Source organism: Cryptomeria japonica, chromosome 3 (assembly GCF_030272615.1).
Source record: "Cryptomeria japonica chromosome 3, Sugi_1.0, whole genome shotgun sequence".
Lineage (NCBI taxonomy): Eukaryota > Viridiplantae > Streptophyta > Pinopsida > Cupressales > Cupressaceae > Cryptomeria > Cryptomeria japonica.
In genome coordinates this window covers 585,236,031-585,261,585 of record NC_081407.1, presented here as the reverse complement: position 1 = coordinate 585,261,585, position 25,555 = coordinate 585,236,031, and the positions used below count along the sequence as shown (strand labels likewise).

The following is a 25,555-nucleotide window of genomic DNA, read 5'->3' as shown; positions in this document are numbered from 1 at the left end:
TGCTTCAAAGCGCTAATATGGTGTCTTAGAGCGCTAGTGAAAAGTTTGCCAAATTTTATATTGTTATGCGCTATTTTTAAGAATGAGTGTGCTAAGTTTCAGGTTGTATGCACTAAAGTGTGCTCTAGATGCACTAGGAGATTGCTCTGGCATGCTAAATGGCTCTGTTTGCTCTCTTTTTTGTTTTCTTGGAAATTTTCAACACTAGTTTAATTTTGATGGATGATTTTCTAAATTATAAATTGCAAACACAACACGAAAGAGACAATCATTTTTGCCTATACTAAACAGATAGTGTATGTTCTGTGAGGATGTGTTCGAATCTCCAATGTTTTCACAAGTTTGGATACAAATAATACAAATCAGATAGACTCTTTATTCAAGGGTCATCGACAATATCATAGCCCACTAGTCTCGATACTCCGGCAGCTCAAACAGTCGTGTCACCCCCTAGGGGGCACCCATTTTTTTGCCTTTTGCCAAAAATTAACTCAAAGTGAATTGCTTCACAATTGGGTAGTTATCTTGGGAGATATATGGTGAGTAATCTTGGGGGCGGATTCTTCCCCACCCTTGCACTATGATATTGAGGATGTTTGGATACTGACTCGACTCAAGGTTTTTATTGCTAAAGTTCGTAATCAATCTTCCTGTTCGGTCTTCAGTGATAAACTCCCTCAAGAGGCTTCCCAACCTTTAGAACAAAGGCTTTACGTATATTAAAGATACTGGGGGAAGGCTAATCGCTGAGAAAAACCATTGAAGGGACTTTCATCATCCTCCACTTTTGATTATAGTGGGTTGGAACACTTGGCGATAAAGTCAGTTCCCACTTAGGTTGTTCCCCTCTCACCGACCATTTAAATGGCGCTCTAAGAGAAACTCGAGAGAGCAGACCTGCTAAAGGATGTAAATGCTTGAATTATAGAAAACTTAAGAGTGGTTTGGCTTTTTGATCACCCAGTTAAGGGGAGAGCATATACCTTCCACTTTCGAGACAAGGCACAAAATAGTTCTTTTTAGCCTCCAATTCAGTGATTTGCTAACTTCTATTGGGAGATGTTGCTTCAAAAAGGCATAGTGTTCTTTTTAATTTTCAAAACAATGATTTTGTTGATCTAAGTAAAGAAATACGGGTCAACAAAGCAAATTTTTGATATGGTCAACAAAAAAAATTCGAAAGGGGAAGGATTTCCCTCTTTTGTTTTATCTAGAATTTTGAAAGTGAAGTTCTTTAACTTGTGCAAAAAAATGAAGTGGGTCATTTTAAACACCAAAGGATGGTGAGGTTCGTTTTATACTTTGCAAAAGTAAAGTTTGTCTTTGTTCTTTTTAAATCCCAAAAATGAAGTGTTTTTCTCCCTATGAAAGCAAGATTTAAGATTTTTTTTGTTGTTCTTTTTAAATAACTCAAAAGGAAAATAAGTTCATTTTTACCAATAAGGAAAATTAAAAATTTCAAATAACTAACTTAGCAAGGTTAGAAACAAGAAAACTTAATCAAATGCCTAAAATAGTAAAAAAAATGAATCTTCCAATCCTGCAAAACAAATGTTAGTGACCTGCAATAAAACACCAGTTAGCAAAAAGTATTCTACAGGTGGACTTCTACAAGTCTAATTTTTGATCTCGCTTACAACTGTATTTTTTCCTCTGTGTCTATTATGTGCTAATCTGTAGACCCTACATGCTACAAAATCTCTCCAATGTGCTACGTTGTTGTATGGATGCATTGAACTAATGCCTCAAAGCGCTAATGTTTATCGAGAATTAGCAGAATTGTTATGCGCTAAGGTTACTGCAAAATGCACTAAGTTTTGGGTCCAACGCTCTAAATAGTACTCTAGATGCGTTGACAGACAGCTTGGATGCGCTAAAGGAAGGCACCGACGCACTAACTCAACTTTTTCGCGTACCTACAATGTTAGTCCTGCATCAAAAATGATTTGATAAATGGGGTTATGCCCCACGGTGGGCACCAAAAATGTGTGCAGGAACAGTGGTGTGATGAAACAGAAAATACGAATTTAGGACTAGTCCACACACCAATGGGACTCTTGGTGAAAGTTATGAAGTTATATTGAATAACTCAACTTCCCAAGGGATGTTCCATTATTCTCTATCTCACAAGACCCCTCAAGCCAATGCCTTTGCTCTCAGATCATTGAGCAAAGTGACTTAGGGATGACAATCATGAGAATGAGGGATGTTTGATCAATCTAACATGAATGCAATCCTAAATGTGCATGATATTAATTAATATGAATTAAACTAACATGTATATGATGATAAGATGAAAGGATTAGTAAAAGAACTATCCTAACATGATATGCTAGCCTATTATGATTATTATGATAATAGAAATGCTTCTAACATGTTTATTAGATTATTTCTATTCAAAGAGGGACTAAATGCTTTATAAAAATAAGTATAGATTAGATGCATGAAACTTGGATGATCAAAATGGAGGAAAGAGGGCTCTATTTATAGAAAAAATAGGGCAATGGATGGTCAGGATTGGATGATCTTATCAAGGGCTAGGATTGAAAGTTATCAATCCATGTTTACAATTCTCACCAATGAAATGGTGACAATTGTCAACATAAGACTTCTTGAGAGGGGATGTAAGAAGCATTAAATGTTTGAGAAGACCTCATGGTTACCTTAGGAGGTAAGGGTTAAGGTTAGGTTAGGGTTATCCAATGGATAAAGCTTTTACCCAAAGGGTAAACTCTTGTGCAAGGGTTAAAGGGATAACCATGGTCAAAGCAATAAATACTTGATGAGACCCTTGGGTTAGATGAGGGTTGAGTTAGAGAGAAAGTCTCTAATCATGCAAGAGGGTTGAGTTAACCATTAATGGTTTGGAAGACTTTCAAAGTTAACTTGTTGAAGACATAAAACCTTTAATGGTTTTCAAAGACTTTGAGGGTTTAAGAAGTGACTTCCCTTTGTTTAGGGATGTGACAATATTTAGTAGATCGGCTAGGCTAATTTAGAAGTGATTTGAAGAATCTAGAAGGGGGGTTAGAGAGGCAAGTGGGAGATGTAGGAGAATGCAAGTGGATAGAGGGTAATTTTAATTAAAATAAATTGTTTTATTTCAACAAAATAGATGCAAGTGGGGGATTTAAATAAAATAGATTTATTTATTTGCAAGGAATAATTTAATTAAATGTAAATTTAATTAAAAGGGGAGAAAGGGAAATTAATTAAATAAAGTGACTTATTTAATTAAAGGGGTAGAAAAGACTTAGGTGAATTTAATTAAATAAATTGAATAACTTATTTAATCAAATAGATGAATGTGGATAATTTAATTAAATTTAATAGAGGAATGAGATTAAAATGAATATTAAATATTCACTTAAGAAAGTGGTCATTTTTATACGTCTACAGTAGTAAGTTGATGAAGTGATTTGCAGAGGTTCTTAACCCGATTTGCTGCAAGTAGATAGTGTATTGTCGAAGCTTTAACTAGAACTATTTTATGCATGTGTAGATGCTAATTTCACAATTCACTCCTTTTTGCAGTAAGCCTTTCCGGTAGTGAACGGATTGTATTTGAGCAATAAGCTCTCTGGGCAGTGAGCCCTTCAATAGTGAGCATGTTTTGTAACCTCATATAACTAGTTATATTATCTTGAGAGTTAACCCTCTCCATGGTTTTTCCCTCTTTGGGTTTTCCACGTATAAAAATCTCTGGTGTCTCTTTTGTGGATGTGTTATGCAATTCATTTCTATGTTTTCAAGGATAATTAAGATTAAGTTGTGTTCAACATATTAACTATTTCAGTTTTAGAATTTGAAGTAGAATACTGATTCACCCCCCCCTCTTAGTATTTTGGTCTATAATGCCCACTTCTTACCTAAGTGAACATTACTAAGAAATAGCAACTTTTTTTTTTAAACATACCATGTAACTATTAAAAGAGATTATGATTATACTCGCTATAACATTCAACGGTTCAACTAAAGATAATAATGAATTTAATTCAAACAACACTCAACTAGAAAATTTGCCAGTTCATACCTCATTCTTTCTTCCATGTTCAGTACTTGGCTCGACCTACCGCATGAACCTGCATACATGTCTACACCACAAGATGCACAATATCAAATCTATCAAATGCTAGATACATGACTGACAAGATAGATCATATTATTACTTTAACTAGATTGATCATATAACAATCTACCATTGAACTCACAAGTACAAACACATAACATTAGGAAGGAGTGGCAAGACCAAATAAACTTAGAAGAATCAAAGCTAAGGGCCAAATCTAAAGTCTCTAGGGCTCATCGTAGATGGCCTTGCCTCATGAAAGCACAGACACTTCATAGTTCAACTTAAAAAATAAATAAATTTATAAAAGTGGGTAAGCAACTCTTTCTAGGGCCTCATACCCCAGACAGTTTCTCTCATCGGCTCCCACACACTAAGGTGAAACAGAGATGAAGACTTAGCTAGATTTGATATGAAGATGATTCACACATAGGTCTCCATGTAAAGATACGCAAATCAATATGTTGTTATAGATTATGTATAGTATAGAAAGTTTTAATCATATGTTATATATTGCACTAGATCAATGCACAAGAGATATATCCAGACCTATTTAGTAACTCTAATAATTAATTAGTATACAAGGTATAAATAGACTTTACCAATGTTGTTCCAAGATCAACATAACATCTCACATGTAGCTACAGCAAGTAGACAACCCATGGCCAATTCAAATATACAACATTTACACCATACATCATATTTGTTTAATCTTATGCTACTATTAGGCTCAAGGAAGTCAACTTCCTTAAGTCATCTATAATTATCTCAGGGTCAGAATGTATGTATTCTTATTTGTTCAAACATTGTAGTAATATATAACAAGTACATCATATCTCCGATTTCACTATGCTTGAACCACAAAGAATTAACTAAGTTATGGGGTTGGTAATTAATATATGACACCCATCTATGGTCTCTAAAGAAATGATTTTTTCCACTATCAATCGAGGATAATCATGACCTTCCTTAACATCATTTTCAGACAATTCACTTTGGTCAAGGATACTCATGATAGCATTTGATACACCAAGGATAATTAATAATATTACTAATAAAGATACTTCTAGACATGGTAATGATTAATGGGATATTGGCCATAATACTAACAAGATACTATTATTAAATAAAGCATAGTAACATAATTATAGTAAGTGTTCATATATTCAAACAAAAGACCTAAGTAGTTCAAATATGATTATTATACATTAATTATGCTAAGTTTATAAATTTTTCATTGATGGCTATCGTAAACACTAAGAATTAATAATTACATCTACTAACCATATTGTTGACTGACATTGAGTTATATATAATATGTGACACATTAAAATTCATTTGACTCCATAGTCAACATGTGCATACTAGATTTGATATAATTGTAAAAGAGAATTTTAAACACCATCCACCTTATAGCCTTCAAGAAAAAAAAGTGATCGAATGAGAAGTAATATAAGATTAAATCATACTTAATTCAAATAATCATCTCAATGAAGAAAGTCAAGTTCTTAAATCTAAGCTTAAGCAAAATACTTCTAAATTTTTCAATTAATCCAGCCTAAATATAGTATAAGAATCTATCTTTCTAATCTTGAATTCTTTTTGGATAAATGATCACTTGAAGAATTTAAAGGATTTAAGACAAGTAATAGAAACATGGAAGTTCATACAATTATAACTTTACCGAGTGACCTTACCTATATTGTGTAATAGCATAAATTTACATTAAGGGGTATAAGATCTAAAAAAGAAGATATGCATTTGCCTCTTAAAGAGGCTACCCTAAAACTGTATTTGAAGATATTTGAATTAATCTAGACAAGACACAACGACGTGCCAATGCCATAACTCACAGAAATAATAGTTTTATTCATTACCCAAAGTTTAATACCATCATGCACGGGTTGTTTGGCATACCAAATCCATTTCCAATGGATTAAAACCCCTTAATTATTTATTGTACACCACTTAGAAAGGGAAGTCAATTGATCAAACTGTCAAAAGCAATAAATGAAGGATAACTTTACTCTTGTCATTTTTGTGCCATGCACAAACGATGACCAGGAATGATGAATACTACATCATTTAAAGGTAAAAGCTTAGGAAGCTGAGATAAAAGCCTACTTAGGTTTTAAAGTTTATACCATGTAAGAAAAGTATGTGGTGAAAGAGAAACATTGCATTTCTGTAGGAGCATTCAGACAGTTTGTTTCAGTGAAAATATATCAACAGAAACAACGAATTCATATAGTTGATAATTGAGACAACTTCTAACGATCAATCTAATGTGGTGTATTTCTATTTACATCAATTAACATATAATATCAAATATATTTACTAAAGTTTTGTTACTGTAATAACTATTATTTACACAATCTGCTCAAAAAATATTTAATTTTTATTTTAAATGATTGTAAAAATGTTCTTTTTCTTTTTTCTTATTGGTTTAAATTGAAAATAATAGATACAAAATTCAATTTTATTTGATTAATCGTCTTGCATCTCAACTCCCAAGGTTTTAGTATATCTATGTAGTGTGTTAGAGGGACAAAGTTCAATTATATTTGTGTGCCGGAAAAGTGATGTGATGAAACGGAAAATACGAATTCAGGACTTGTCCACACCAATGGGACTCTTAGTGCAAGTTATGGAGCTATATGAAATAACTCAACTTCCCAAGGGATGTTCCATTGTTCTCTATCTCACAAGACCCCTCAAGCCAATGCCTTTGCTCTCAGATCACTGAGCAAAGTGACTTAGGGATGACAATCATGAGAATGAGGGATATTTGATCAATCTAACATGAATGCAATCCTAAATGCGCATGATATTAACAAACATGAATCTATGTAGTGTGTTAGAGGGACAAAGTTCAATTATATTTATTCAATAGATTCATTGTCTTATTTTCAGATTCTTATTTATTTAATTAGGCTAGGACAATTTTAGGTGTCTACACATATATGTAGAATGTAGAGATTATACTAATTATGAACACTTGGTAGGAGAGGATTATTTCCTCTGCACTCTTACCTATGTTAGGTCATCGAAGTATCTATAAGGATTTCTATTAGATAAATTTATCAAGTTTTTAAGGGATCGATGAAAAAATTGAACTCTATAACATATGTTAGTCCAATTATTTGTCATGTACTACTTTTAGTGTCAAGTCTTTGGTATTCCAAAAATCTTTTTTTTAGCTTTTAGGTCTTTCAAAACCTATTTTTGTTTTTTATTTGTCCAATAAAATAAAATCATAACCTTATTTCAACAAAGAAAAAAGTAAGAAATTGCAAAAAAAATTATAATAATGAAGGTTCTCAAGAATCAAGTTCTAAATTACTTGAATTTTATATTAAATATTTTTTTTAAATTAACAGCAATGAAACCCAAAAACCCTTATTATGTCATAATTGATCATTCTCTTGTTTCAAGGATTGGTACCTACTTTTAGGGCAAATATATTGACACAACCTCAAAGGAATCAAGTAATTTGTAAAATTATGTCTTGTTAATATCAAATTGACATCAAATACACATCTAAACTCTCTATGAAATTTATTAAAATATTAATATAAAATTGTCTTGCATTCAAAAATATGAAATTTCATAAAATAAAAACATAAAATAAAAATGAGAGTAATTTTAGACCACCCTCAACCAAACATTGTATTATTGATAATGAAAAGAATTTTACAAGAAAATATTGAGAGACTTCATGCTTTGGTTATGTCCCTCAAAAAATGTGTTAGCAAGAAAATGGGAGAACACAAACTAGAGTCTTGAGCACCAAGTAATTTTTATATGGTGTATTTATACCCCAGTCTCGGTTATACAAATGGAAGTAAGGAGTTGATCCGAATTGTACATCAACTAGTTTAACAAAGTACAGAAAATAGAGTTCTCATAAACCATAATGCATCTATCTAGAATTCCCAAATATATATCTATTATCATAATTCATTCATGTACTCACAAGCAAGGCTTTGCCTTTCATTATATCATTATATCTCCTTGTACATTATAGATTCCTTAATCTACCTTATATTTCTCTTCTTGTCTTCCAATGTCTATGTCTTATTTTTCATTATATTTTTTAGCATACAAATATCTATCGAATTAGATATGTCCCATATACACTACTACTAATGTATATGGTATCTCTTCAATTAGAGGCTCTAAACCTCCTTGTAGTGGTTTGCAATATGATTTATGCTATCTGAATAGGCTCTACCTTTGTAATAACCCACCATGATCATCCAACAAAAATTGAGTATAATTTTTTTTTTTTTTTGTTTTCCTTTATTATGTTTTATTCAACTGCATACTCTGGGCATCCATCCAATAGGATTGGGCATTCATCCATTCGGGATGAGCTTCTAACCATACGGGTTAGGCAATTGTCCATACGGGACGTAAATTCCATCTATCCAATACGGGATAGGCATCTACCCATACGGGGTAGGCATCCATCCAAACGGGATAGGAGATGCTCTGGCCAGAGACTTAGACTCATCGGGACCATTCGGGTCCTGAGCCACTCACTAAGTACTACATTCTTCTAACAAGAATGCACCGAGGTCGCCGTCCTTAGGAGTAGTAAGAAAGTAATACAAGCTTGAATTCCGCCTCAGAATTTGGCTTAAAGCCTCGGGAAGTCAAGCGAATCCATACGGGATTCCTTCCGAGTATGCATTGAATTAAGTTTGATTAACTTATCTTTCAATTAGGATTCTTACTCAACCAAGCCTAGACCCCACCCACGAACGCCTGAGTACGAGGGACAACTCCGTCCCAAGACTGCCTACATACCCGCTTCGGCGCGGGATCAAGGCGTAAAGTATGTAGTTCTATTTTCTAATCTATGGTTTGATGTAAACTGATTTTGTGGGTACGCAACCCTTTCTAGGGTCAATGTCCCAGACAGTTTCTCTACGGTTGCTACCCACGAAGGTAGCACTTAAGCGAAGGCTCAAGATGGCCTATTTCTTGTGGCCTAAACAAAATAACTAGATCCTAATACTTATCATGAGCGTCACCTAATTGCAAATCACCAATATCCCTTTGAGATGAATAAATAAATAAATAAATAAGTAAATTTCACGAGAGCTCTTAACTTGACCATCCCTAAGAGGGGTTTACTATGGTTTATCTCAACGGATGTGGAATTCAATTAAAAGTTATCTTATTAAATTATCGATCCAAGAGGGATTACCCGCCCCTTGGATTTTTAACTTCCAAATGTCCCTTATTACTCCCCGACGATTTATAGGGACGATGCCACAGACGTCGTTAATGCAGCTTTATTAGGCGTTAAGTGCAGTAGTTCAACACGACGGCATTACCCGTAAGCGTGACCCAGAGGCACCGTATATACCGAACGCTGCTAGTTTTGGTTTTCCAACTCCATTTGTTTAGTTTTCTAAACTAGCATCATGCTTGTATACAATTTAAACTTTAAATACTTTTCAAAATAAAAGAGAGATATCGTCATTCTACAATTGACATGATAATTGAGAACTTATGAGAAATTGCGGAAATAAAGCGAAGTAAAATAATATCATTGCAGAAAAAGGAGGAGTGTTTACTCTTATTGCAAGAACAATTAAATATAGAGCTACTAGAATTTTGTTTACACTTTTGGAATTAATCATAAGACTTAAAGATTTAAGCAAGCTCAAGTTTATCACCCAAAAATCAATTAGACCCTCAATGGTTTGGGAAATCCATTTTTTTTTTTTTTCCAATAATACACCATGTGATATTTTCATTTGATCATTAAAACTATTATCAATGAATATCAATGTTAATATCTATTACCAATTACATTAATAATAATTATTGACAAGTTATTAATCATTGTTAAAACTTAAAATAAATAAAACGAAACAAATCGAAATTTTACCGATTATTAACATCTAACTTTAATTACATTCCTCGAAAAAGAGTTTTTATAATGCAAAGGCATGGCAACGCGTGCCCAGTGCGCTTAGTGGGAGGAGGGGGCCCCACGGTTCCCCCCCACTACCCTGCGGCCACTGCCGTAGCAGTGACCGCAGGTTAGTGGAGGGTACCGTAACGGTACCGCTCCCCTACCTGCATACTATTAATCCGCCTGCGGCCGTTGTCCATGCAACGTACCGCGTGGTACAGACAATTACTCACATGCGATGGTCTTTTTTGAAGCATTTCAGACATACATATATATATATATATATATATACGTACGGTTTCATTCATTCGATTTATCATATTATTAGTTTTTTTGTTTTTTTTTTTCCCAGGTTAATTTAGATAGTTAGAGAGTAGATTTAACAATAATAAATTAAAATGTTAAGTAGTAATGGGGGTTCATTCTCAGGCATAATTAACCCAGAGGAATTAACAACACAGGGAGAATAAGTTGATCCCAGCATAGTGCAGAGGATTGAAACCTAGATGAGCAACTAAGGGTAAGTTTTTTTTTTGTTTCCACACAGAGATTAAAATATCCCAAAGAGTAAATCATTTCCAGCCATGAAAGGCAGATGGTTTTATGCAGGCTTATGGCTGTATTTTGTTGGTATGATTTCAATCTAAAATTTACAGAGATGAGTTTAATCCTACAGGAGAATTTTATTTATTCAAAATAAGATTTGTTCATAGAAATGAATATTTAATTCTACAGCAAAACAACATTTGATTATTCAAACTGAAAATCCAAACTACAGCAAGCAAATGATAGATAATAAATTTTTTTTTTCTTTTACAGTATCCAAATCAGAGATTGAAAAAAAAACAATAATTTAATCCTTACAACAAGTTAACAATCTATATTAACCCTTGATCTAAAAAATTTTCTTCTTTTCTTTTGCATGAGTCTAAAAAAAATCTGAAACTAAATTTCTTATCAAGACTCAAAAAAAAACAATAAATCTAGTTCTCATCAAATGATTTCAACTAATTCTTTCAAAAATCTGAAACAAAGAATCTTTTTCTCTACAAATCTAAAACTATATTTTTTTTTTTATCAAGAAATTAAACATTGAATCTTATTCTCTGCAAACTTTGAAACTAATTTCATATCAAGAATTTAGACAATAAATCTCATTTAGACAATGAACCTCCTTTAAACAATGAATCTCATTTAAAATCTAAAAACTAATTCTTAACAAAACACAAATGAATTTCACTCTCATAAATAATTTAATCAACCTAATCTACCACAAAATAAGATGCATAAACTAAGTAGAAGGAACCTAGATGCTTGCAAAATGGTGTAGAGTCTTCCTTGATCCTCCAAATTGGAGAGAAATCCTCCCAACAAACCCTTGGCTGCAACGAAAAAATGGACTACAAAGGAGAAATTGCAGAATTTCTTATGGAATGGCTAACTTTTCTTTTGAAACTTGTACCTATTTTATAAAAGAAATTACCAATTCCCACTACCTATTTTTTTAATTGAAAAAAAGAGATTCTTCTCCCAATTTGGCCTCCATGCAAATTAATTAGGCTTAGTGGGAGGAGTTACATGCAAGGAGGTGGAGAAGCCTCTAGAAGCTTCTTATTCCTCCTACAACATGTGCCTTAATTTGGGTGAGGGAAAATTAAATAACAAATTAAAATATATATGCATTTTTCATGTGTGTGAGGTTTATTATTTTTATTCCCTTACAATATTCATTCAATAATTCATCCAAAGAATATAAATAGAGTTTTGTATTTAAATCAAAAAAGGTGATAAAGGAGGGTTGTGACAACCTTTATCCCACAAACATCATCTCCCCTTTCAAAATGTTGGCTTGTCCCCAAGCCAAATTGACTCCTATTGTGTAGGAATAATGTCCTTGTAGATTTCTTTGAGATTAACAAAAGTGTTATCCCATTGTGCCTTTGCCTACTTCAATTGTTTGTTATGTACCTGAATCCAGATCATTAGATGCTTGCCTTTAGAAGAGTGTTAGGAATTTGGATCTATTGGGCCAATTTATGTGCTTCTTGAAGTATTTTGGTGATGTGTGCCAACAACAAGCTAACCACTTCCCTTAACTGCTAGAATTTATGCCTTGTTTGATTCTATTGGTCTTGTAGCTATTAGAATTGTGCATGTAAAGTTTCCATATGTGCTCAATTATATCCATTAGAGTCTTGTAAGGAATCATAGGAGGTGGTCACTTGGATAATGTGCAGCTCTATCTAATCCTTTTGTTCTTTGACTAGTGTTATAATAGTCACCCACTGTAAACAAAACCAATAGAGGGCAATGATATCACCCTCTATAGTTTGTATTATGCTTATATGTGATACCAAAGTGGAATGGATAGTGGCACACTTTTTCATCTCTTCATTCATCCTAGTCTTCTACAACTCCACAAGTATTTTTTGATGCATTGTTCTTTTATGTACTTGTGTGCCTTTTAGGACTTCATCCATCAATGTTTTGAGTTTTATTTGAAGGGATTGAGAGAAATCCCCTTGTAACTGAGAAAAATTACCTTGAATATCCTTTACAATACCTCCCAATTGTTCTAAATATCTTTCCATGTTGTTTAGTGTAACAAAGTCTCCCAATTGAAATTTTTGTATCAAAGATATTGTGTAGGTCAATCTAGGACCCTACCAATGAAAGTTGGAGTAGGTACAAAGATGCTACTAACCAAAATTTTAAAAGTACATAGCTATGTCACACTTTTATAAAGCAAAGTTGGAGTAGGTACAAAGATGTTGCTAACCAAAATTTTAAAAGTACATAGCTATGTCACACTTTTATAAAGCAAAATGGCTAACATTGTTCCAACTTTTTAACTTGAATTAATAAAAATTGGCATCTATATATTTAATTTTAAAATGACATAAACTAATAAAAGCTGTTATTTTTAGTGTATTTTATGTTTGTATTTAAAAAAATAATAATAATAAATAAATTCTGACATAGTTTTTATGAAATTGACAATATAATTTAATTGATGATAAAATTCTAAAAAATGAAGTTACATGAAATGTCGCTCTCTATATATAGATAAAAATTTATTTATTTTTGGTGTGTATATTAACTTGAAATTTTAGTGCATGAATTTTATTTTTTTCTAATTTTGATAAATATATTTTTTAAATAGATATTTAAATGTTTATTAAAAATAAATGGAAACCTCATGTGTAGAAGTTACAAAGATGTGTTGAGATGGAGTTGGAAAGTAATCCAAGAATGCACATATCAACACATAGAAAGAAAGACAATGTGCCCCATGTTTCATGATGTATTGCATTTATTAAATGTTGTTAAAATGCATGCAAAAGAAATCATTATTTGCCAATGTTTATAGAAAGATAAAACAAAAAATTTAACACACAACACAAGATATTCAATGCCACTAAATGCATCTACTATTGATTTTCTAGAAAGGAAAGGAAACAAAGAAGCATGCATCTTTCCATCATATAACGCACTATTGTTAGAAATGAGGAGTGAACAAAGTTTGTTCATTATCTAGTGAAATAACTTCGTGTAAGATAGAGAAGAGGGAATTCTTTCTGTTCAAACAAACTCAATAAATGTTTGTCAAGGATTTGAGAATAGGTGTTAGTTCATGATCTATAATGATAAGAATCATTCTAGTTATAAAAGGATAACATGTGTTCTAGGATCATAAGATGATGACAAAGAAGTTAGACATAAATAAGTGTTGCTAGGTTGTTCGTGGATAAAAACCAGAGACATATAAGAATTCATTTGACAAGGAACGGAAAAGAAAGGGTGGAGAGAAAGAGCTAAGGTTCTAAGAAATTTAAACCTAAAAGAAAAACCTTAACCCACACTTAGATGACATGAAAATCAACAAGAATATTGTATGGAAGGATCCTAAATTGTTTTGTAAGATGTTAGATTCGCTAAAATGAAAAGGAGGGGTATGACATTCTTCAAGATGTTTACTTTGCCATTATTGTGTTATCATTATTCTCTCATTTAAAGACTAGAAAGACTAGGATTAAGGAAAACAAGGTCTGTTTGAAATTTGAAGTTGTCTATCAACTAACTTATTTTGTGTTGCATCAATAGCTAGAATCCTAAATCTATATCCCCTCTATTTTACTTGCTTCATCTCTATGTTACGAGAACAAATTTGGATGTGAATCTATGCTTTTGTGCAACTATATCTATGTGTATGGTGGTGTCACACTGTAAAGTTGTCATGTAAGATTGCAAATTTGTCCTCTATAAATATGCAACTTGACATTTACTAAAAAATTAGATATCTAAATTAAGAGGTAATATAGACACCTTTGAGGGCCTGTCCTAATAGGTTGAATAACAAAACTTCCTCAAAGACAATCAAGCTTGACAAATTTGAAGAGATTGGGATGGTGGAATATTGAAAGTTGTGCAAAGAGGGAAATGTTAGGGTGTGTATAAATGCAATAATAGCTTCTATCATGTTATGTGCGTTATTTATGGATTATGTGTTCTTCATGTATGTTGCTATCCTATTTGTTCATTCTCCTTTATAATTATTTGATAAACCTAGCCTTTTGTAAAACATCAAATGGTTGTTTTTTAAACAATTGTGCACAAAAAGGGATAAGGGCGTGAATCAAAGTGAAATGGCAGGCATTGGAATTGGAAAATCAGTTGTATACCATTGTGGATGCTATAATGCACGATCATGTCTAGGGGGCATTACAACAAGCACAATGGCATCTCAAACAACTAATGATAAGGTATAAATTGGAACTTGAGTTTTTGGGTCAGGAAAACATAAGTGTAAAAAGACTTGTAAGATTAGGGACACTTTGCATTTCAAATGATCAAAACCATTCAGTATCGTTCAGTAAAATAAAGTGGCTAAGGGTGGATAATCAACAACAAAGTAAGCACTTTTCATCTCTTCACTTATATTCTTAATTAAATGCTTATGACGTGCTACAATTATCTATCCCAAGGTTAACTTGAAGGTTTATATGGTACAAATGTATTATCAATTAAATGTTATTATTTTGTTTAAACTACTTAAGATAAAAAAAAATTGAAAAGCTCAAATGTACATGTATAGTACTATGGGATATGGAGGTTATAACATCACTTAAATGTCTATGATGAACTGAGCTGCATTTTGCTTCAAGGCAAAACATTCACATTACAGACCTTTTACTTTTTAAAGGAATACAGATAAGAGTAAAAAAGTACACCAATATTTTGAAAAGCTCAAATGTACATGCATGGTACTATGGAACTATGGAGCTTATAATATCACTTAAATGTCTATGATGAACTGAGCTGCATTTTGCTACAAGGCAAAACATTCACACTTCGAGAACTTTTACTTTTTAAAGGAATACAGATAAGAGTAAAAAAGTATACCATTTAATGTTATTTGTGATCTAGATTATTCTCTATATCCAAATAGATATAGATAATAATTGAAACAAATATCCTTGAGGGAGGAAATCCTGCGACTGAACAGCTTCAAATTGATCTAGACCTCCCCTCCACCAGCTATTTTACCAAATTTAGTGAAAGGTGTTTCAAATTTATTCAAAGAAATAAATTATCCATTTATTTAAGGTAAATAAATAAATTATCCATCGTTAAGGTACAAGAAAACAACTATGCATTCAAAACATTCAATTTTATGTGCCGGTGGCTTGCCAAATGGAACTTTCAAGAATATCCTTATTCAAAATATTCTTGAAGAGAAATATGAATAGTTAACAGATTATTAAATGTTTTTTTTTATTTAACTCTATGCATACAGTTACATGGTACAAATCAAAATAAAAGAAGTTAGCAGGTCAAATCTGGTAAATATGTGACTGAATTTTCAAACATGTAACCCTTTAAAACTTTTTGGATACAAAAAATGAATATTTACAATTGAGCGTGCTCTCTATACTCTGCTTTTCTGGCAGAGAGAACATTGTTCATCGAATACGTTACCCTATTATACAACATATATCAGTCATTATATTTATTTATTCATATTTCTACCAACATTACTCACTCCACAGCCATAAGCTTCTTTTTCAATTCAAATGATTCAAGTCTAGCTGCAACAAGTTGTTCCTTGAGATTTCTTGTAGCCTCCTTGAATTTATGATGCATAAAGTCCATTTCATTAACTAGCTCTTCAAATCTACCACGGGAGGCATCCAGCTTTGCCCTTGTTATTTTTAGCCGCATTTCAAGCCTTGTTGTTTCCTTGACTAGCTTCAGGTTTTCCTGCAATCATTGCAGAATTTCGTAGAGATATTAGAGGTGACATCACCAACGAAGTGGTGGGATTGTATAAAAGTTATTTGCGTTAACAATCCAATCTTCCCATGCAATTTCTCATTTCAACCAACAAAAAGAGTAATAAGAACTGTCTTTTAAATAGCTTTGTTTAACTTAGAAATCTTATATTCCACAACATTTTACCAAAGTCAAGGATTTGTAAACTTATGTCATATTTTATTTAACTTGGCACACAAGCAGATAACAGCGACACAAATTAGGATAAATAGTCAGGTATAGACCATCCTCAAGTGACCTAAGCTAACCACAACAAGGTGAGGAGTGCTAGCATTGAGACGTTTGGAACATTTTGTAGACAGACAGCGTTCTCGCAAGGACTCAAATCAGACAATATATTTGGCTCAATTCCAGCAGAAACATATCTTTCAAAGATAATACATTAATTGTTGTTTTGCTACACTCTAAACAACTTCTAAAGTACTTTCAATTGACGAAATTAAGGTAGACGTACAGTTCATTGTTTGATAATGGATGGTTATTCTTCCAATCCTCTGTGTGTGTGTGCGCGTGTGCGTGTGTGTGTGCTGCGTGTGTGTCTGTGTGTGTGTCTGTGTGTGTGTGTGTGTGTGTGTGTCTCTCTCTCTCTCTGTGTCTGTGTGTGTGTATAATTTTTTTATCAAATCCATGTCCCCCAAAAAGCTTCCTACAGTTATCCAGACAGATGTTCCAAGAGCTTAACGAGACGCTAAATAATTGACATCTCTGGATTTTTTTTCTCAAAACCTTAGGTCCTATGAAAATCATAAATATTTGTAAGTCTGACAGCTGTTTGTTAGAGCAATTGTTTTATAACTTTCTCACATTTACTGAAGCTGGGAGAAGTAACTTTGGCAACTTTTTGTGATTGGTGTTCCTACATGTCTGAAATGCATATTAGTAGCCTATTTAGATTTGAATGTACAGTGACCGTAAACAGATTCCCGAAAATAAGATACAAAAATTTGGGGACCAAGGGCATAAATTTGGAGACAGCTAGAGGACAGTGGGAGGACGACAGTGGGGGGAAGGTGTCGATATACAAATTGAGGTCAATTGAAATTTTCAAAGCAAAATTTGCAATATAACATCTCTGTGAGTGCCCCATGAAAGGCATACTAGTTTTTACAATGTTAAAGGTTGCAATCAATACATATGGCATGTGCAATATAGCAAATAACCTAGCGGCGTCCCCGGTGGAGGTGCCAGAGGTGGTGTTGTTGTGGGGGAACATTTCCCCCAATTCACCAAGTCTCGAAAACGTCCCCATACAAGGGACGCAAGGTTTTGGGGGGGCACGCATCCCCGTGGAACACTGATCAATCCTCAATTGATGACAATTAGGTGCCACCTTTGTTTTGGTCAAACTAGGTTAATTGATCCATTGATTAGCAATTACATTCTTGAGCTCTTAATTAGACTAAGCTAACTCACCAAATTAATGTGAGTGACTGAAAGTTAAGCTCGTAACCTTTTGGACATGTCATCTCCTAGGTGTTACGTTTTTTTTATGACTACGTCGAACACAAAATAAAGTTGCCTAACGGTCACTTCACTCTCTCTTGATCAAAGTGCAATTGCATACTGAGATTGCAAGAAGTTCAAACAATCGACTCCAAGGTTCCTTTATGCTATGGACGTGACTCGATTGGCTGATGGGATTGCTGGTAATCCAAGGGGCCTTACGTTTGCATCATTCTTTCACTTCTTTGATGTGGCGTGGAACTTCATCATCAGATATAGCAATTTGGTGATGCTTCTGCTTTGAACGAACTGAAATGAACTGAAAATAAAGGGGGAAAGGGTTAGAAGGATCTAAATCTACTCCTAAGGGCAGTGATATCAACAGTTAATGCTTCGGTGGACAAATTCCAAATAAACCAAGCTCTGCTTCGCCAAGATAAACTACAACTCCGCAAGAACCAATGCAATCTTCTAAGGATGTTGAAGAATTTTCATATTGAGAAAGTTGATTTGAGTACCCAACACGATGCAATCCAAACGACTGTCCACAATCGAACTTCGTACAAGTTTAATGGCTCAGGCTAACTTTACACTGCAACTTACAATCAGCAAGATGCAAAAAGTATGAACCATGGAAATTCATCAGACACCATTACATTCTCCATTGAAATCAAAGCACTTTATCTAACAACTAAGAAAATAAAATTCTACTCTAAGTGAGGAAGGTGAAACCATGCAAGTCTTGAAAAAATAACTTAAGTGGACACCATCAGAGAACAATGTTTCACTGTTATTATCTCAAAACTTGTCGCAAAAATTTCATACAAGGCTCCCTCCTTTACAAATGAGGGGGCTCACCCCTTTATATAGGCCTCAGGCCATGATTACATGCAAAACCCTAATTAGGGTTTCACCCTAGAAGATTTCCCACTCAAGATGTGGGAATCAGCAATAAATACCCCATAAAGCCCATATACAATTAATTACAATCCTTCCAAAAATGGCACCCATAAAGCATTAATTAACCATTACATTCAAAAAGTGCCCACTATGCAATGAATGTAGCCTCATGCAAAAATCGCCCAAAATGCCATAAATGCACCATCATCCCCTGAACGTGACGGCTGCATGCAAAGAGATGCTTCATTAATTCAGCGTGTGTTGACTCGGCTACCACTTGGCGAGAAAACCTTGGAGAGAGAAAACTTCAGGAGAGAAGAATTTGATCCATGAAGAGTTTTCTTGAAGTTTCTCGAACTTTCCTTGCTCTGGAGGAGATTTTTAATGATTTTCCACGATCTCCTATTTTTTAGGAATTTTCCAAAAATTAGGGTTTCAAGTCCAGGAGGGAGAGAATTCCCTCACAACTCCAAGTCTACCATCATTTTCAAATTCGGATGATTCTTGATGCCCGAGAATGGATTTTTCAAATTTTTCCTTGGGGGGAATTTCTTGTTCAATTCATCTTTGATTTCTTCCTTGCCTTACAAATTGTTTTTTCCACCTTCAATTCATCCCGGCGTGGAATTCATGTTGTGAAGGAATTCTCCTTTGGAAATAAATTTGTTCCTTACCCCTAAGGAAGGAAATTCTTCATGCCTTAGCCAATTTTCATGATTTCCAAGAACTATGTCCTGAAGGAAGAAATTTCAAACACTTCGTCAAATTTTCACCTTTCCTGGAATTATGTCCTAAAGGAAGGAATTTCCAACACTTAGCCAAATTTTGACCTTTCCTGGAATTTCTTCTTCTTGGGCGCAATTCTTCCCTGAGGAAGGAATTTTTGTGCTCTTTGAATTCATCATGTTTGCAGGGAGCTTTTCGACCAATTTTCACATCTCCTATTTTTTAGGAAATTTCCTAAAATTTAGGACCCTGGTCCAGAAGAGAGAATTCTCCCACGAGTCCAAATCTACAAAAAAAATTTGGATTTTGATAGGATTTGGTGTCTAAAAATGGAAATTTCAAAAAAAAAATCTCGAGGGGATTTCTGCTTTTCATTCTTTTTTGACCCTTGGATTTTCATGCCTTAGACAAATTTTCAATTTTCAAGCTTAATCATGGAATTCACCATGTCTTGGAATTTGATCATTTTCCATGCCTCCAAGCACCCCTCAATTTGGCGCTTTCCATTAGTCTAGGGTGCTATTTCCATGTGCAAAGGAATTCATCAACTTTTGATTTCTCCATGACCCCTCTCTTTTGGCGCTTTGATCATGGCTTGGGCGGAATTTCACTGTGGAGGAGGAATTTCATCAAATGCTGAATCCTCCATGACCCCTACATTTTGGCGCCCAGGTGAGTGTTTGGGCAGAATTTCACTGTGGTGGAGGAATTTCATCAAATGCTGAATCCTCCATGACCCCTCCATTTTGGCGCCCTACTGAGTGTTTGGGCGGAATTTCACTAGGAGGAAGGAATTCAGACCATGGAGGAATCTTCCTTTATCAGAATATATATATGAAATATAACATACTTTAAGTTATATTTCATATATATTGTCAGGATGTTTGAGAGTGGTTTCAAATCCCTAGGAATTATAATGCAAATTCTGGATTTTGGAAGATCTTTCAAATTTTCAGACTTAGTCAAATTTCAGGCCATTTCCGGATTAAGATGACATTTGGTGGATTGATGTGAATTTCCAGACTTGGATGATTTTGCATGCTTTCCTCTTCTGGAATAGGAGTTCCAAACTTAACCATTTTTTTTTCCAACTTGTCTGCCTTCTGACTCTTCCCGATTTAGAAATGATCTTCAAGAGTGTTCAGTCTTCAGCATCTTCGAGGATGTTCAGTTTTCAGTGTTTTCCTGTGAAGAACCTGCCAAAAATAGATTTTCCAAAATAATAAGTGTTTCAAAATGTTAGGGTTTGGACAAAATAGGTCACGAAAACACTTACTAAAAATAGGAAGTTACTAAAAATAGAAATTACTAAAAATAGTAAGTTTGATTTTGGCAAAAAAAATCCTAAAATATAGGACTGAAGGCAGAAACCCTAAAATTAACAAAACGAGTCCTAGACTTCATCAAATTCACCCAAACGAAAAGCAGACTTGACCAATCTGACCCCCAAACACTCGCAAACTTAGAGAGAGACTGACGAGACTGTTGTGACAAGACCCAAGAACAAAGCCAAAAGACCGGAAAGGCCTAAAAAGTAGGGGGTCTCCATTTGCAATGGGGCGATGTATGAAAACGTCACAACACTAGGTACAATCCATCCAAGAGGCCCATAATTGTGTAAACAATCTCTTGTATTGTATGTTTTCATCCTCGATATTGAAATAACTAGTATTTTCATTCTATACCATTTGCTTGTTTGCTTACAACTTTTGAAACTTGTCTCCTCTCACCTAGATCTTGGCTCATAGGATTTAGTTGAAGGAAATTCATCCTAAATATGCACCTTAACTTAACAATGTAAACTAACAGTATGGAATAATACTTCCAAAGCTGAGGTGACATTTGCAGAGAATTGCCAATAGCCACACAAAATTATCCATTGGCCATATATGACGGACTATCACTTTGAACTAACATTCTGGTTGTTCATCTATTTGCAAAACTTTACATAAATGATGAATTGGCAGATAATTAATACATCAACTAGTAACTTGATATATTTCCTTGAGCATGAAAAGAGTATATTTCCAAAATAGAAACAAAGAATAACCACTTTCAAGAGTGTTTCTTGCGTTAAATTATTTAATTGTTCCAAAGCTAGTACAATATACCTCTTCTAGAGCCCTTTTTGCATTTTCTTTCTCTTCTTTGGCTAGTTCTAAATGTCTGTCTAAATCTTGCTGCATGTATAACATTTGATTGTCTAAGGTTTTGATCTGCATGACAGAAACATATTAAAACAAAATCACAGAAGAAAAAACTAAAAAGCATCAAATGCCACTTATAAGCAATCAAATCACTATATGTTTACCTGATCCTCGAGCTGTTTATTCATGTATTCAGATTCCAATCCACTCAAACTTTTGCCTCTTCCATCAGTAGAGCGTCCAAGATGGAGGTTATCAACCTTTTGTTGCTTATATGCAGCAGCTTCAGCTTTAGCTAACCGTTTTTTTAAATTTTCTATTTCGGAATCTTTTACTTTTCTCTGTTCCAATGATATCAAAACTCAGATTGATGAATGGGTTATCCCATCAGAATACGATTTAAAAGAAGTTAGCATAATAAAGGGTTATAGGGTAGACACGATAAAATGCCTGGATCATCATATCCTAAAGAAATATACCTGGTTTTCACATTTGCACTCTAAATCCTGGTATCTTGTTTGTAGTTCTAAAAGCTCATCTCTTGCCTGCAGACAAAGGAAAGGTTAACAAGACTGTCAAAATTGACATCTTCCATCTGTTATCATCTGCTGATTCCTAAGCTCCTAAGCAACACGATAATGTGTCATTAATCATACCAGCATAATTACTAGGACATAACGTGATGCATCCAGAACATACTAAGTACACAGCATGCATACCTCACTTAATGTCATACTCTCTACTGCGGGCTTTTTCTTTCTATCAGTTACATTTACAGATAAACTTGCATCTGGAAGAGCACATTCAGTCCATGAACTTGGGATATTCATGTCATCTTTCAGGACTACTTGACCAGATGCACTGTCAGGGCCTTTCAAGGAAGTATTGCAACTTGATTCCTCCTCTTCACATAACTTCTGAAAAGGAGGTGGCAAATCCCTTTTTCTCTTTCCAGGAACTATTTTACCCAAATTTTCTTTCGAAGACCAAGTTGGATCCTGCATCATCCTCACAGTTTTCATACTTCAAAAGCAACGTAAACATTAAATGCACTAAAACACCCTTGAAATACCTCAATGTTTTTAAAACAAAAGCATTACAGATAGGCAAAGAAATTATGCTATATAGCAAACCTATCTAGTAAGGAACAAGTGGGAAAAAAAGAGACACAAATCACAGCAATACATAAACCAAAAGAAATCCTAGGAAAATGTTAGAACCAGCATATGGCACTGCATAAACAATGAGTATCCAAGAGTCCAACTAACTGTTGACTTGTGTGATCCTTATATCCACAAGTTATTAGGGCATTAGTGCGTCTGTGTGTTAAGTTGTTAACATAAGTTAATATATATTATAGCCTATTACTGCTTTGTTAGTAAGTTTATAAGTGCAATCTTCAAGTGTTATGTCTAATTGTGTTGGTAATTTCATCATTTAATATTTATTAGGTGATTCAATACATGGGAGTTTTGGAAGTTATGGATGATTATATTTGGATGAAGCAAATCATTTTATAAGCCATAATAGAAATCATTTGGTACATCCAGATTCCAAACATTTGATAAGAAATTATTTCTCATTTGTGTGCTCATGGTGCAGAAATTATTTTTCCTGTGTGATTTCTGGTCCTACAAGTTATATCAGAGCAACTAATGATCCCAATTCGTGATCACAATGACAAAGGCTGGTGTAGAACCCTTCTTTCCTAGCTTTCAATTAATGCTTGCTTTTGGTTGATCAACAAAACAAGTTTCAGAGGAGCATCATGGCCAATTTTATGGCAGTAAAGCAGTTGACTCTTCTGTTGTGAGCACGGTCCAATTTATCCTTTTCAGAAATAGAACAGCTCTGTAGTTGGCAGCTTGAGTAACATTTTATAATTGGAGTGTAGCATTAAATAAAAAACCAACAGGCTTTGGTAATTTTGTGCGAATCTACTGAGATGCACAGACTGTTTTCCGCCTGAAAATTTAGAGAACTGAAATGATTTGATTTTTACTTTGTACAGAGCGGTTGAAAAAGTAGAGAATACATCTCCTGTAGCCAGTGGTTAACTTATTTTTATAAAGAGGTCCTGGTAGGGTGAGAAGCTTTACTATTATATAATTGTTGAGACATGGACCAGCTAGGACTCGAACCTAGGACCTTCCATACGCTGCTGGAGTGCTCTACCACTGAGCTACTGGCCCCTCTTGGACCAGTCCATCGTCGGTCCGGGTGTGGCTTATTTTCAACACCAACACCCCCCCTTAAGCCACACCTCTCGTGTGCTTGGGGCTCCTAGCCTGGACCTGGCTCTGATACCATGTTGAGACATGGACCAGCTAGGACTCGAACCTAGGACCTTCCATACGCTGCTGGAGTGCTCTACCACTGAGCTACTGGCCCCTCTTGGACCAGTCCATCGTCGGTCCGGGTGTGGCTTATTTTCAACACCAACAACAATTACATGGATTAGAAATGAGAAGTGCTGAATTTATGTGGCATTTGCTCAGTTAGACTGCTGCTTAAAATTTCTCAAAACTAATGTATAGTGAAGCTGGTCAATAAAGTGATGGTGAGAAATTGAGTTGGGGGAGGTTTGAGGTTCAAAGTACACCAAATACATATATTAAAATCAAATTTTATTAAAAAAATCTAATTATTTTAGCGTCCAATAACAAAGGTAGTCATGTGACCAGTCATTTTTAAGGTTTTAGCGCACTCTAGATCCACCCATAAGGTTAATTTTTTATTCCAGAGACTTACCAACATATTTTGACTTCCAATTTAATTTCTTTTTTATGGATTTGAACAAAGGTAGTCATGTGACCAATCATTTTTTAGGTTTTAGTACATTCTGGATTCGCCCGTAAGGTTAATCTATTTTTCCAGAGACTTACCTACATCTTTTGACTTCCAATTTAATTCCTTTTTATGGTAAGCAAAGGTAGTCATGTGACCAGTCATTTTTCAGGAATTAATACATTCTAAATCCACCCATAAGGTTAATTTTTTATTCCAGAGGCTTCCCTACATGTTTTGAGAACATCATTTTGTCAACACAAATATATTTCATCATAACAAGTGCAATATTGATAGAATTTGACACCCCAATGTTTTCTCTTGCTTTACATGTGGGTATGCTTGTCAGGTCCAGCATGCTTCTTACTTCTTGTACTTTAAAAAATAAAATCATCGAAGAACTTGATAGTGCTATCAGACTGATTACGTTTTTGCATCTCCTGGATAGAATTTAGGGGGTCTAAGTGGAGGTTGGAGGACCCTCCAAAAGGATGGAGGATTACTCCCATCTTTAGTTAGCTTCTCATTCAGAGATTGGTTGTACTACTTGATAGGCAGTTTTGTTAGGAATAAATGGTTTTCCATTTCTAATTTGGTGTTTAGTCCTTTTCTAGTTTTCCTAGTTTCAATATATTCCATTTTGGTTTTCAATTTTTGAGCTTTGATAAGGAATAAAGGTGGAGTAAATGCTTCATTTGTCCCTCACAACTACGTGGGGGAAGGTTGAAAAATTTGGTGGTCAATTCTTCATGTGATTGGTACAATATTACAAGTGTCAATCACAAAGGAATGGGGAGCAAAGTGGTCTAGTATACTAAGAAGAGATCAGAATTAATAAGGGAGAAATTAGCAGACTTTGATATTTACAAGGTGTTGGTAAATAGATTTGTCACTGCAGTTGTTTCTCTGAAACTGACCCTGTTCATCCTAAGAGGAAGTGACAAATGTTCCATGATGGGGGTTTTTAGGATTTTTGTGTGCTTTTAACCTGAAAGTACATAAAGGAGAAAACATAAAACTAAAGAGATATAAAAGATAGAAACCCCAATGATATACATACAAACATCAATTGAGATTTCCCAACCGGTAACAAATTACAAGGGGAGTTTATAACATAATATGTTTAGCCATGAGATGATGATGAAAGAAGAATAAAAGATCTCGACATACAAAGAGATAGGCTACTCCAACACATTCAAACTGAGATACCAAAGGTTG

The 25,555-nt window shown here is 34.2% G+C and overlaps 1 protein-coding gene across 1 annotated transcript in view; it reads right to left on the bottom strand.

Annotated features, from left to right (window-relative positions):
• Nucleotides 1–15,758: 15,758 nt before the first annotated feature.
• The window catches only part of LOC131042660 (kinesin-like protein KIN-7O), a 43,169-nt gene continuing 33,372 nt past the window's right edge, over nt 15,759–25,555 (bottom strand). The window contains exons 15-19 of the mRNA XM_057975981.2: nt 22,270–22,548; nt 22,030–22,095; nt 21,715–21,891; nt 21,515–21,619; nt 15,759–16,262 (exon numbers count right to left, since the gene is read on the bottom strand). Of these exons, the coding sequence (XP_057831964.2) occupies nt 16,041–16,262; nt 21,515–21,619; nt 21,715–21,891; nt 22,030–22,095; nt 22,270–22,548 (849 nt within the window). The 3' untranslated portion in view covers nt 15,759–16,040. The remainder of the gene's footprint in view (nt 16,263–21,514; nt 21,620–21,714; nt 21,892–22,029; nt 22,096–22,269; nt 22,549–25,555) is intronic.